Here is a 15,706-nt window from a genome sequence, read left to right as displayed (position 1 = left end):
TTCACATAACCTCATAAAAAGATCTCACAATCAAATTTTCCTCGAGACATAAAGTCTCGTCTTTATCTACGAGAATAATTCAAAAATGGTTCGAATGGCTCGGAGCACTATGGGACTTAACAGCTGAGGTCATCAGTCCCCTAGTACTTAGAACTACTTAAACCTAACTAACCCAAGGACACACACACATCCATGCCCGAGGCAGAATTCGAACCTGTGACTGTAGCGGTCGCGCGGTTCCAGACTGAAGCGCCTAGAACGGCTCGGTCACAGTGGCCGGCTCTATGAGAATGATGGAAGCTGAACGAATGAAATAAAATTCGTAATACGGCCGCTTCTTGAGCCCAGTCTCCTTGTTTACGAGGCAGGAATGGTGACCATTATACCACCGCATCAGATGCAGGAATGTCAGCCGTAGTGCTGTGGTGGTTTAACAATGAAGTAGAACAAGCGGCATGGGACGACCGCCCCGGACGAATAGAACGAAAAAAAAAGTAGCTCAGCGTGTTCAGGCAGGGGGCTAGATCCCCTCTGTAATAAGAAAAAACAGAGTGAATGGATCAACGATGAACTTGAACAAGCGTCATTGGACGTCCGCCCAGAACAAGTACAACGACCATTAACGAACAAAATGAGATCAACACCAAAAAAAAAATGGTCAACATTCCTGCCTAGTAAGCAAAGAGACCCGGATTCAAGTCCCGGCCGTAGCACAAATTTTATTTCATTTATTCTATTTCCATCATTACCCACAAAAATAAATTTATAAGAATCAGACCCGGAGACGTAATTGGCCAACAGCAGAATTCAGGGTCGTCATGATCAGAATCATCAGTGCAACTGTTTGGGAGATGCTCACTTAGAAACGTGCGAACTCCCGTAACCCAATGTGGTGGCTGTTCCATCTTATTGAAGTTGTAGCACCCGCCATTGCTCAAGCACGTCCAGACAACAATTTCTTCAAAAACATTTGATTCAATGAAGAAAACTGGGCCGTACAGTTTTTGTGCTGAGTAACACTGTGCTTGTACAGCAATCGAAATTTTGAACTTTGTTTTGGATTCTCTGTCATTCTTGGCGATGTATGAATCAATTACACAGGTGTGCGAAACGTAAGAACGAAAGTAACGTTCACATGACGTGTCACTGCCAAATAACATAGCTCAATGAAACTTGGACCATACACAGAAAGAATTGCTAGGATACATTACAGTACAGTACAGAAAATAACTGAACGAAATACGCAAAGAGGCGAACATAAATGACACTTTTATTCGTGATGGTGTCCTGTACATTACAATAGACGAAACATTGTTCTTAATAGGATGTGTGATCACCGCAAACAGCAATGCAAACGCTATGTGCTCTTATGCTGGTCACAAGCAAGATAAGGGGTTCTTGTAGTAGGGGTTCGGTTGTAGGCGCTTCAGTCCGGAACCACGCGGCTGCTACGGTCGCGGGTTCGAATCCTGCCTCGGGCATCGATGTGTGTGGTGTCCTTAGGTTAGTTAGGTTTAAGTAGTTCTAAGTCTAGGGGACTGATAACCTCAGATGTTAAGTCCCATAGTGTTTAGAGCCATTTGAACCATTTTTGGTAGGGCTTCCATTCCGCCACCATTGCAGCTGACAGCTGCTGGAGAGTCGTTGGTGCATATGGACATGTTGCAGAACGTCTTCCCAATGCATCGCACAGGTGCTCAATGAGATTTAAGTCAGGAAACGGAAAGACCACCTATTCGCCGAATACGCCCTCGTTCCAAGAGCACCTCCACCTGCGCTGTCGATGCGATCGCGCATTGCCTTCCTTAAAAATGAAGTTAGGGTCGAATTCGCCCGTGAAAAGACGCACATGAGGAAGAAGGAAAATGTCATAATAACTTTGACCAGTCAGTATATGTTGTTCGAAGAGCTGAAGGTCAGTACGCCTATGCAACATTATGCTTCCCCATGCCACATCACCTGGACCACCAAAACGACCATTTTCGAGAATACTGGACATACAATCATATGGAGAGAGGTGGAAATATGTAATTCATCCAGAAACACTGTCGAGCATGATCATTTTGATGTTGTGGTATGGTGAGGCATAATAGTGCATGGGCTTGCTGACTTCCAAATCTAAACACAGTACACTCATTGGTCAGAGTTATTGCGACACTGTACTCCTTCCCCATCTGCCTCATTTCAGTGATGCATTCGGCCCAGACTTCACTGTTATGAATCACAATGCGCGTCTGCATCGAACTGTGTATGTAGAGGAGCTCTTGAAACGAGAGGATATTCGGAGAATGGACTGGCCTGCCCGTTCTGCCGACTTAAATCTCATCGAGCACGTGTCGGCTGTGTTGGGGAGACCTGCTGCAGTATGTCCACATGCACCAACGACGATCCAGCAGTTGTCAACCGCGCTATAGGAAAAACTGAACGCCTTGCAACTACAAGTACTTACCAGCCTTGTACCCAGCACGGGAACACATTGCAGAACGTGAACTGTCGCCTGGGGTGATTACCCAACCTACTAAGAACCATGTCCCGCCTCTCTTAATGGCCAGGGGACCATCAAGAATTGCGATGACTTTATTCTAATTATTGTCTTTAAATAAAATAAGCATTTCTGTTAGTCTTATTGTACATTTATTTCAGTTACCTTACTTTACTTTACTGATTCGTGTCTGGAAATCAATCTCACTACTGGGCCACGTCCAGTGTTCTTTCTTGTCCAGAGGCAACATCTATAGGCACACTTTGGACAGGCCAGGATGTGCCCCATGTCTTGCAGAGCACCACAATCGCGTCTGCTGTCATCCACCTTACCGTGACCCCACCTGATAACTTTTTTTTTTTCACCAGGGGCCACTCCTGTTCTTATACGGTTCAGAGTCCTCCATGTTTCCTAGTTTGTTGTGGAGCCACCAGGCACTACCTTTGCTGGTGGATATTCAGGTGGTGGTTCTTCAATGACCACTTTTAAGAACCTTCTACGGGATCTCAGTCGTCCAGGATGGCATGTGGTGCCAAAAAGAGGATGTATCTCATCAACAGTTTGTCTGAGCCTCTCTGTGAATTCGTGAAGTGTTCTTCAGGGGCTGGGACTCGCAAGACCAGCAGCTCTGTAAATATTTGCTAGGGGTGCGGCTTTCATACACTCCACTGTTACTGAACATGTTTCATTAAGGCTCATGTCGACCTTCTTCGCATATGTCGTTGTGGTCCATACTGGGGCAGGCATATTCAGCTGAAGAGAAGCACAGTATAGTGCTTGGGCGGTGGTTCTCAAGATAGTAATTTGCTGTTTATGAGTCTCCGCAAAATATTATTTCTGGGGGCCACATTCTGACTGATCTTTTCATAGTGATATCGTCTATATGTCAAAGATATATTCAACGTTACACCCAAATAGGTTGGTTTATCTGTGTGTTCCAGTGTGGCATTATTCAAGGATGCACTGAGCTTTCCCTTCGCTTGAGATCAAAAGTGGAAAACACTTACTTTAGTCTTCTAATGATATGGTCTGAGAGAGTTATTTTGATGGTACTCTGACAAGACTTTGAGTGTTTTCTCCAGTTTCTGCTCTACCTGGTTGAAAGACCTCCCCTCAGCTGTGATAGCCAAGCCATCTGCATATGGGAAATGCTTAGTACGATTAGATATTGGCTGGTCGTTAGTGTCATCATCATCATTTCCTTAGCCCCTTGTCCCACTTCAATCCGGGGTCAGCCCTGTTACTATGGATTTGGCAATGTCAGTGTAAAAGGGTGGCCAGATACCCTTCCTGTCGGCACCTGTACCACCTGGGGCGGAAGTAGTGTACCTCAGCTGTCTGCATCTAGTATAAGCCATGAAATAGTGCGAACGTTTGCAAATGTCTGTGGGTCGTGTAAATGGGGCGGTACATGGGGACCAGCCCAGTATTCACCTAGTTGGATGTGGAAAACCGCCTAAAAACCACATCCAGCCTGGCCGACACACTGGCCCTCTTCGTTAATCCGCCAGGCGGATTCGATCCGGGGCCAGCACACCTACCCGAGTCCAGGAAGCAGTGCATTAGTGCTCTCAGCTAACCTGGTGGATTTGACTGGTCGTTAGCGTACATATTAAAAAAAGGAAGGAGGCCAGAACGCATCCCTGGACTAGTCAATTTCTTTGTTTTCTATACTGCTGCAGTTCCTTCTATGTGCAGTTCAAGTTTTGTTGACCTATGTTACTTGGCTGTGACACATTGTGCGAAAGTTTCTTTCATCCTAAAGTTTTTGCACATCAATGTCGTTATAGCTGTTTGTAATCGCTACATTCATTTTTAATTGTCCTGTACATTAATAATACACTACTGGATATTAAAATTGCTACACCAAGAAGAAATGCAGATGATAAACGCGTATTCATTGGACAAATATATTATACTAGAACTGACAGGTGACTACATTTCCACGCAATGTGGGTGCATAGATCCTGAGAAATCATTACCCAGAACAACCACCTCTGGCCGTAATAACGGCCTTGATACGCCTGGGCATTGAGTCAAACAGAGCTTGGATGGCGTGTACAGGTACAGCTGCCCCATGCAGCTTCAACACGATACCACAGTTCATCAAGAGTAGTGACTAGCGTATTGTGACGAGCCAGTTGCTCGGCCACCATTGACCAGACGTTTTCAATTGGTGAGAGATCTGGAGAAAGTGCAGCAGTCGAACATTTTCTGTGTCCAGAAAGGCCCATAAAGGACCTGCAACATGCAGTCGTGCATTATCCTGCTGAAATGTAGAGTTTCGCAGGGATCGAATGAAGGGTAGAGCCACAGGTCAAAACACATCTGAAATGTAAAGTCCACTGTTCAAAGTGCCGTCAATAAGAACAAGAGGTGACCGAGACGTGTAACCAATGGCACCCCATACCATCACGTGGGGTGATACGCCAGTATGGCAATGACGAATACATGCTTCCAATGTGCGTTCACCACGATGTCGCCAAACACGGATGCGACCATCACGATGCTGTAACCAGAACCTGGATTCATCCGAAAAAATTACGTTTTGCCATTCGTGCACCCAGGTTCGTCATTGAGTACACCATCTCAGGCGCTCCTGTCTGTGATGTAGCGTCAAGGGTAAACGCAGCCACGGTCTCCGAGCTGATAGTCCATGCTGCTGCAAACGTCGTCGAACTGTTCGTGCAGATGGTTGCTGTCTTGCAAACGTCCCCATCTGTTGGCTCAGGGATCGCGACGTGGGTGCACCTTCCGTTACTGCCATGCGGATAAGATGACTGTCATCTCGACTGCTAGTGATACTAGGCCGTTGGAATCCAGCACGGCGTTCCGTATTACCCTCCTGAACCCACCTATTCCGTATTCTGCTAACAGTCATCGGATCTCGACCAACGCGAGTAGCAATGTCGGGATACGACAAACCGATCGGCATTTCTCCTCCTTAAACGAGGCATCACAACAACGTTTCACCAGGCAACGCCGGTCAACTGCTGTTTGTGTATGAGAAATCGGTTGGGAACTTTCCTCATGTCAACACGTTGTCTTTTGTGAATGCTCTGAAAAGCTATTCATTTGCATATCACAGCATCTTCTTCCTGTCGGTTAAATTTCGCGTCTGTAGTACGTCATCTTCGTGGTGTAGCAATTTTAATGGCCAGTAGTCCTTCCGCCCCCTGAGCCGGCCCGTGTTGCAGGTGATCCAGCCGACGCCGGACGCGTCGCCGTGCGGCAGCGAGCGCACGCTGTACGCGGCGGTGCTGCCGCAGGCGCAGCTGCTGCCCGGCGCCGCCAGCGCGCGGCCGTCGCTGAGCAGACCCGCCTCCCCCGCCGCCTCCGCGTCGCTGTCGCCGCCGGCGCCGCCCCCGAGGCTCGCGCCGCTCGCCTCCATCAGCTCCTGCGCAGCTTCGCTGCGCACCGACGACTGCGCCTCCGTCGGCTCCGACTCTGTCTTCCTCGACGACGATGACGTGCTGGACACCGAGGACGAGGTAAAGAGCCGTGTTCTGTTGCTAGAACCATGAATGCGTTTGACATACGAGGATTGAACGACAATACGAAAACACGAGGTGAAATGCATGCTTCAACATACAAAGTGTGTGAGAAAAGTAATGAGATTGATTTTTTTATCTACCAAAGTTTTTGTTTTTTCCGCTTCAAAGTAGCTACCCCGGCAGCTATACGAGGTCCGTTCAAAAAATTCGTAATTTCGCGCCAATGGTGTGTCGGAGCGAAATGCTGTTGGCATCCCTGCACACGCCTGTGTTCAACCCATTACAATCTGACGGGACTTCAACGTCCCACTTTATGAAAATGAGTGTAAAACATTCTTTGTCATTTGAATTGCCCGGAAATGTAGCGCGCCACTTATTCTTGCTATGGTAAATTTTTAATGCATCGCAGTTCTTTCACGGATGTGTTATCTGTGAGGCCAAACCAATTTGAATTTCAGCGCGTGCAGTCCTCGCAGTATTTGGTTGTATACAGTTGCAGGATGATCGTTCAGTTTTTATTCCGTGCATTTCCAGTGACATTCCGACCTCCATATTTCTTTTTCCTATTACTCGGTAAGTCAATTTATGCTAATAATTGGCTAGAAGCGGAATATATTATAAATCCTTAGATTAAATCTGTAAAGACAATTTCGTACTTGTAAGTCTCGTCAGGCCTATAGATATGTGTTCTTGCATGACAGGCTATGGCGAGAAAGTTGTAAGGTGAAGAGATCCTGGAGTTACTCTTGGAGTATTTGTCATCTCACATCGATACACCTGATAAGGAAAGTAGAGATTCTGACACAGAACGAGTTTTAGAAAAATTCGAACTCAACAATGTACAAGTGCAAAGAACAAAAAATTGTGCCACACCCTCTACCAGTCAACAAGAGAATATTTCCACTTGTTCTGAAGAAGCTGAAGAAATGCACGCTTCAACACTGGAAGTGTGTGAGAAAAGTAATGAGACTGATTTTTTATCTACAAAAGTTTTTTTTTCCTTCTGAATTTGAAAATGACCTGACAGATGACGAACAAGAAATCAACAATGTACATGCGCACCAAGAGGAACTAACAAAAAACACGCTGCTAGGCGCAAAGACAATACAGACTCTCCCTCTACCGAAAATGAATGAAATGCTGAAATCATGAATGGCAATCTAAAAGTTTCTCGCAAATTTAGGAGACAAAACTGTGCAACACTTGTGAATTCATACATTAGATATTCATGACAAAAGGTAAAACACTTCTGAAGGAAAGAGGAAGGCCAAAGCAAGAAACGTCTCCAAGTTCTTCGCTGAATAAAAGAAGGAAGAAAGGCTTTTCAGCTTCAAATGAAATTCAGACCCAAAGTCTCGAAGCTCATTGGCCAAATTTTGTTGCAAATCGTGGTCGATGTGAAAACTGTGGTATTCATAACATAGAATCAAAGCCTCATTCTAAATGTTCTCATTTAAAGTATTTTTGTGTGTCAATGAAAGAAAAAACTGTCTTTATGAGTACCACTTTTCATGAAGTACTGTCTGTTGCTGTCTGTACCGCTGTGACCTGAAGGGACACTCAAGTCCCTTTTTGATAAAAATTAATAAAATTTGCATAATGTTATTTGACCTGGTTTTTCTTTGTACTAAACCTATTTCCTAACAACTAGAATACCACGGAAAAATTTCGAAACGTCCAAGTCAAAAAATTAAAAAATTCAGACCACAAAGGGTTAATGTGTAACTGCTGGAAGTTTTGTTGTTGTATATGTGTTAGTTATTGTTCAGTGCTATATTGAGTACAACGTTGTGTCACACACCTTGCGAATTTCAAGATGGCAGAGTTAGAGGAACAACGCGTCTGCATTAGATTTTACGTGAAACTCGAGAAAATTTTTACAGGCACACTAAATGCTGCAGAAAGCCTACAGGATGAGTGCTTAAGCGGTACTCAGTGTTACGAATGGTTCACAGGGTTTTAAACTGGCCGGATCGAAGTTAAAGATGAGTCTTCGACGTCTACCGACTACGCTCACGTGAGGAACGTCAACGAAATTGTGTGTGCCAATCGGAGACTATCTGCCCTAGAGATTGCAGAAGAATGTAACATTTCAGTTGAATCATGTCATGAAATCCTGACACAGCATATTGGAATGCATCATGCTGCCGCCAAGTTCGTCCCACGTCTCACGAGTCAAGACCAGAAAGACCACAGCCTCGCATTCTGTGAAGAGCTTTCGGACTGCGCAAATGTGAGGGAGATGTTCCTTAAGAGAATCATAACTGGTGATGGGACATAGGTGTATAGTTATGATATTGAGACCAAAGGTCAGTCTTCACAATAGGTCGATAAAGGTTCTACAAGACCAAAAAAAGCTCGTCAGCTCAGGTCAAATGACAAAGCCATTCTGATAGTTTTATTTGACTTTGAAGGATGAGTTCATCATGAACTCGTGCCACGGGGAAAAACGGTTAATCGATGGTACTACTGGGATGTGTTGCGACGCCTGCGAGAAAATGTGAGAAGGAAATGACCTGAAAAGTGGAAAGACAATTCATGGCTCTTGCATCATGGTAACGCATCCAGACATTGATTCTTGCTGGTGCGTGATTATTGCACAAAAAACGAAATCACTGCGTTGCCTCATCCTCCGTACTCTCCAGATCTGGCCCCTGCAGACTTTTTTTTTTATTTCAAAGTTGAAAACCTCGTTGAAAGGAATAAGATTTGCAACGATAGACGATATAAAAGGTGCTTCACGTGATCCAGCAACAGGTGTACAAAGACTACTTCTGGAAGTGGAAACAGCGTTGGGGGCGATGTTATCAGTTGCGGAAATGCGTCTTACGAAGGAGACCATGCACAATAAGCAAAAGCTAATCGTAGACAAATTTTATGGACAAAGTTCTGGAATTTTTTGAACAGACCTCGTACACCGACGGCGTCGTTGTTCCCTGACTTGGTAGTAGCGCTGAAATACTTCAACTTATAGGGCCTTTACCATGTCGATCACATTCTTTTGAATGTTCTCCAGAGTCCCAAAATGACATCCTTTTAAGACACTTTTCAGTTTTGGGGAAAAGAAAAAAAGTCACGAGGACGCAGATCTGATGAATAGGGGGGCTGTGTAATAACAGGAACTCCTTTCGAGGCCAAAAATTCCGTGATGGAAGTGTTAGAGTGACATGAGGTGTTGTCATACTGTAACATCCACATGTCTGCAATGGGCAAAACTTTGGTCAAAATTTTATGTACAGTGAAAGTGTTTAACAGGTTACCCATCATCCTTATTGTCATACGATTGTCTGATCTCACACCAGCACACACGCATTCGACGTTTTCGTTGGTTTTTGAAGTTGAAGGTCTCCCTGAGCGAGGTTCATCTTCGACATGTTCCCGGCCTTCCAAAAATGATTTGTGCCAGTGAAAAACTTGTGCTCTTAATAAGGAATATTCCCCACGGGCCTGTTTCAACTTTTCAAAGGCCACACTCGAGGATTCTCAAGTTTAATACAAAACTTGATTGCATAACATTGTTCTAAATTCCGCTGTTCCATTTTAACAGCTCACAACAAAGACACTACTTACTTTCTGGCGCTCTCAAAAATCACGTGATAGCTGTACACAGCTGAAACTCTGACAGAGCATGTAGAAGAGACGGACGAATACGCCAGTGTACACTAGTAGAACAACACAGCGTTGTCATATTGTTTGCCGTGTTGTCAGTCTAATTATTTTTCTCACGCACCTCATAAATGCAGAAGCTAACCAAGCCTGCAGGTTGCGCTGTTGTATTTGACAACAAACGGTATCTGGGTAATGTCCTCAATCCATTGCGATTAACAGCTGCGGTCAGAACAGTGTTCTACACAGTTGTCACTGCACTGTGTTGGAGATTCGTGAATTCTCATGTGGGCAAATTTATGGTGCCCTTATGACGGGTGCTTCCAAAACCAAGGTAGCTGAAGTGTTCATTGTTTCAAGAAGCATTGTATCTAAGATTTATAGCAAATACAGGGAAAGCGGGAAAACATCGTCTGTTTAGTCACAATGCAGATGAAACTGTGTGTTCAGTGTTCACGACAGAAGCTCATCTAAGAGGATTGTGACGAAAAATAAGAGGACAGCAGCTCCAGATGTCACTGCAGAACTGAATGCCACACCCCTGAACGCTGTCAGCACTAAAATAACATGAACAAAGCACCATAAGCTGCTAATCACAAAATGCTCATCAGTGACACAAATGCCAGTAACAGAAAAAACTTGGTTCTGAAGCCATAAAACCTGGACTATGGAGCAATGGAGGAATGGCATTTGGTCAGATGAGCTTGCACACTGTTGCCAACTTCTGGCTGAGTTTTCGTCCAAAGACTGAAACATGGTGGGGGGTCAGTGACGATTTCAATAGCCATAGTGGTGTATGTTTGGAGTTCAATGACGCTCAACATCAGGGTTATCAGCACCCCAAAGGCAGCTGTAGTGGCATATTCCTTGGTTACGCTGCAAAGTAGCATTACTGCCAAGGTTTATGTGACCATTTTGGCTATTAGGTCCATCCCACGGTACAATGTTAGTTCCCCAATGGTGATTCTGGGGTCCAAGACTGCAGGGTCCCTGCACATCGTCCAATCCCATGGTACAATGTTAGTTCCCCAATGGTGATTCCGGGGTCCAAGACTGCAGGGTCCCTGCACATCGTCCAGCACTGGATTGTTGCTTCCTCCATGTCCGCCACTGTCACTAGGTCTCTACATTATTGAGCCTTTGGAGAGAAGGGCGTATGATCGCTACCTACCTCCATCCCCGCTACCTGAACTTGCCACTCTTTTCAGGAAGAATGGTGCACTCCCTTCTTAGGTTGGTGTACAGATTGCACCTCGCAACTCTCGCGATTTATCTCAGGGACCAGCTATGCTGTGCACTATTCTTCCTTAGCATCAAACTTCTTTCTTCCGTGCAGATTTCTGTAAGTGAAGTGGCTATAAAACAAAACTCAGCTTCTCTACTTAAATAAAGTGTGGATTGGTTCCAATAAACTCTGTATATTGTCACAAACTTTCATAAACAGTTACAGATTGCATGGGAAGTTATTACTCCCAGAACCAACTCATATTGCTGTCTTAAAGCCATCTCATTAACATGTCTGTGAATAGTATAAAACAGCAACTACTTACATACATCATATTCATCTTCTTGGTGCTGGATGTCTTCCATGGTACCATAGCTCCTTCATTCCTCCTTGCTCCATGGAGATTACATATGCTCTCGAGCATGTTAACTCTGCACCTGTTGAGTAATACTTTCCCACAGTATGTGGTCTGCTGTTTACAAACTAATTGCAGTGGCACACGTCTTTACTCTAAGCTCTATATTTTACGATGTGATACATGCCTTTCCATGAATGGCATGTATCACCGCATATCCCTCCACTAAAAGAAAGACATCATAATCATATATTTAACAATCTATCAATACAAACATACATATCCTCTAATTAGAATTTTCGTTAGCTCTGTTGTTTTATATTTAATAGCTCCCCTAACTTTGGCTAGCAAAGTGGCATAGAGTGAACCACAATTACATTGCTTTCTCTCAGAGCGCTTTCATCTCTTTAAACATTAATTCCATTAATCTGTATTCTTGTCTTTGGATGAAGCAATTGTTATACACTATTTTAGGACCAAACTTCAGATTATGCAGAGACTCAAATACTAGTGGTAAACTACAGAGTTAGCTAATATTTACTTTCTCAATTTATTATCCAGTTTAGAGGAGATGTTCCCTTAAGCAGAGTCCTTATTCCTTTTCTTCACAAATATTATTCTTAAGCATTTCTCTCTTCTTTAAGGCTATCTTTCTGGGGATTCAGTACCCTTTTCCTCTTATTTTGTAGGCCCAGTCAGTGTGATGTACCTCTCCTTTCCTCTGAAGAGTTTGGGGTCCTTCCTTCCACAGGTCCACTTGAACCTGGCATAAGATCCCTTGTTTGGGGTTTACTTACCCACAAATTGGTTGGGATCCCCCTTTCCTTGAGTACTTCATTATTTCTTCCCTTCCACTTTACCTCATCTTAAGGACACACCCTCCATGGAACTCCAACTATCTCCTGCTTTTCCACTACATGTTCTCCTGTCTATTTTCCTCCCCCCAATACTCCTTTTCCTTCTTAATGTGGGCTTGTTATTTTTATATCAAGCTTATTAGTAAGACACTCTGTCCAACTCCTCCCTCCCCTTGAAACAGCGTCTAGCCTAGCAAAAAAATACCCTTAAATCATTTTTGTTTGTGCATAGTCTGTACGTGTGTATATGCATGTGGGTGGGTGTTTGTGTATGTGCGTGTGTGTATGTGTGTGTGTGTGTGTGTGAGAGAGAGAGAGAGAGAGAGAGAGAGAGAGAGAGAGACGAGTAGTATACACAAATCCCATACCTCCCCTGTAAAAGTTAAAAATAAACTCATCCACAAAACATCAAATTACTACAAAAGTTAACAAAGATCGTCACTTACATTCTCGATAATCATGAAATGACACATTTTGTACCATGTTCGTCAAATTCATAGCCAACTGACTATTTTTTCATCACGTAGTTCATTGTTTGTACTTCTTTACCATTTCCACATTGTATAACCTATCTCTTTCTCCATTGTTGACTTTATCAAAAATAATGCTTTGAGGTGTGGCACCCTGTCAACTCTGTATGGACCAACAAACTTAGGAAAAAATGTACTTATCTCTTTCTTGAGGTTTGAACTCGTGTGATGGTCGTTAATTGGTACCAGATCTCCAATATTAAATTCTGGTATTTGTGCCTGTATATTATACTGTTTCACTCATGAATCCTCACTATCTATTATGTTTTTCTGCACTTGTGGATTTACGTCGGCTATCGCTCTCATTGCAGCCTGAGGCCAACTAAACAATTTTAATAAAGGTTCTCCCGTAAATGGCTTATCCATTATTTACATAGATGACAATTGTAATCTTACCCCCCCCCCCCCCCTACACATCACTATTAAAATTCTCTTAGTCTCTTCACTGTTTTCAAAAGCTTTGAGAGGTGTAAGATATACCGAAGGAAAACTTTTTACTTATCTTCATCATCTCATTGTTGTTGGCTCCAAGTCTTTCATCTGGGGTACATTCTTGAGGCTGTAATTTTTATAACATTGTGGGTTCTTGTGGACCTGAGTAACTGATGAAGATTTGCCTATTGCTATGAATATCTTTGTAGTTTATCCCATTCTTCTAAATCTCAATCTACATCTACATCTACATTTATACTCCGCAAGCCACCCAACGGTGCGTGGCGGAGGGCACTTTACGTGCCACTGTCATTACCTCCCTTTCCTGTTCCACTCGCGTATGGTTCACAGGAAGAACGACTGCCGGAAAGCCTCCGTGCACGCTCGAATCTCTCTAATTTTATATTTGTGATCTCCTCGGGAGGTATAAGTAGGGGGAAGCAATATATTCAATACCTCATCCAGAAATGCATCCTCTCGAAACCTGGACAGCAAGCTACACCGCGATGCAGAGCACCTCTCTGCCACTTGAGCTTGCTAAACAGCTCTGTAACGCTATCATGCTTACCAAATAACCCTGTGATGAAACACACCGCTCTTCTTTGGATCTTCTCTATCTCCTCTGTCAACCTGACCTGGTACAGATCCCACACTGATGAGCAATACTCAAGTATAGGCCAAACGAGTTTTTTGTAGGCCACCTCCTTTGTTGATGGACTACATTTTCTAAGGACTCTCCCAATGAACTTCAATCTGGCACCCGCCTTACCAACAATTAATTTTATATGATCATTCCACTTCAAATCATTCTGTACGCATACTCCCAGATATTTTACAGAAGTAACTGCTACCAGTGTTTGTTCCACTATCATATAATCATACAATAAAGGATCCTTCTTTCTATGTATTCGCAATACATTACATTTGTCTATGTTAAGGGTCAGTTGCCACTCCCTGCACCAAGTGCCTATCTGCTGCAGATTTTCCTGCATTTCGCTGCAATTTTCTAATGCTGCAACTTCTCTGTATCCTACAGCATCATCCGCGAAAAGTCGCATGGAACTTCCGACACTATCTACTAGGTCATTTATATATATTGTGAAAAGCAATGGTCCCATAACACTCCCCTATGGTACGCCAGAGGTTACTTTAACGTCTGTAGACGTCTCTCCATTGAGAACAACATGCTGTGTTCTGTTTGCTAAAAATTCTTCGATCCAGCCACACAGCTGGTCTGATATCCCGTAGGCTCTTACTTTGTTTATCAGGCGACAGTGCAGAACTGTTTCAAATGCCTTCTGGAAGTCAAGGAAAATGGCAGCTACCTCGGAGCCTGTATCTAACATTTTCTGGGTCTCATGAACAAATAAAGCGAGTTGGGTCTCACACGATCGCTGTTTCCAGAACCCATGTTGATTCCTACAGAGTAGATTCTGGGTTTCCAGAAATGACATGATACGTGAGCAAAAAAACATGTTCTAAACTTCTACAACAGATTGATGTCAGAGATATTGGCCTATAGTTTTGCGCATCTGCTCGACGACCCTTCTTGAAAACTGGGACTTCCTGTGCTCTTTTCCAATCATTTGGAACCTTCCGTTCCTCTAGAGACTTGCGGTACACACCTGTTAGAAGGGGGGCAAGTTCTTTCGCGTACTCTGTGTAGAATTGAACTGGTATCCTGTCAGGTCCAGTGGAGTTTCCTTTGTTGAGTGATTTCAGTTGCTTTTCTATTCCTTGGACACTTATTTTGATGTCAGCCATTTTTTCATTTGTGCGAGGATTTAGAGAAGGAACTGCAGTGTGGTCTTCCTCTGTGAAACAGCTTTGGAAAAATGACTTCACAATCTCCATTTCAGAACACTAATTCACATTGATGTTGACAAACTTAGAAAAACGTCTACTTCCATCTAAGACATGCCCACTACTCCTTACATTCTGCCATACTAACTATATTCCAAAGAGTTTACAAAACAAAAGAGCTTGCAAACTTTCTTAACAAAAGAAGGATCTTCAAGTTATATCATTATTTTATAAATGTGTCCAGAAATCAATTTAATAATTAACGTTAGATTGTGCAATTAATAATATGAATTTTAGATTACCTATAAATTTTGTTACTTCAAATATTTTTAAAAGAAGAGTAATTTTAACCATTATAGTTCAATTTTTTTATCTTGGCGGCTCGCGCATGCCCGCCCAGACGCGGGAGATTGCTGTGTTGCCAGTTGCACACGACGCACGCGCCAATAGAAGCAGCGCCATAGTATAGTATAGTTCGCAAGCTTACGTTTAGGAGGGAGCGCGCAGTACATGAAGTAAAGCCACCACGGCCGCATTAACCCTTTCGCTGCTACAAAGACGTGCTCCCTGCATTCCGCGCTGTGCGCGATTTTGTCACTGCACTGCTCGCCTGCACTCTTCAAAATTTCGTGCAATGGTTTACTACATTTAATGCTGCATAATAACTGCGTTGAACATCGAAACAAAATTAAGTCATTTATGGGGGAAAGGTATCAGTCAAGAAGATGTGTAAAAATCAAATTTTTGGGCCAAATAGTTTTTGTCCAAGCAGTGGGAACACCATGTGTCTGCACAGGCGAGCAGTGCAGTGATGACAAAATCGCGCACAGCGTGGAATGCGGCGAGCACGTGTCTGCAGCAGCGAAAGGGTTAATGAAGAGACAAAGCACTAGAAATTTCAAAAAATTGCATTCAAACGAAT

General features: G+C 43.5%; 1 protein-coding gene across 1 annotated transcript in view; it reads left to right on the top strand.

The window, feature by feature from the left end:
- LOC124805739 overlaps positions 1–15,706 on the top strand; it is a 101,369-nt gene that overhangs the window by 61,030 nt on the left and 24,633 nt on the right. Inside the window, exon 4 of the mRNA XM_047266308.1 lies at positions 5,680–5,973. Coding sequence (XP_047122264.1) covers positions 5,680–5,973 — 294 coding nt within the window. The remainder of the gene's footprint in view (positions 1–5,679; positions 5,974–15,706) is intronic.

The sequence above is a fragment of the Schistocerca piceifrons genome, chromosome 7, assembly GCF_021461385.2.
Source record: "Schistocerca piceifrons isolate TAMUIC-IGC-003096 chromosome 7, iqSchPice1.1, whole genome shotgun sequence".
Taxonomy (NCBI): domain Eukaryota; kingdom Metazoa; phylum Arthropoda; class Insecta; order Orthoptera; family Acrididae; genus Schistocerca; species Schistocerca piceifrons.
The sequence above is the reverse complement of the archived record's forward strand: the minus strand, read 5'-3'. Positions and strand labels throughout refer to the sequence as shown.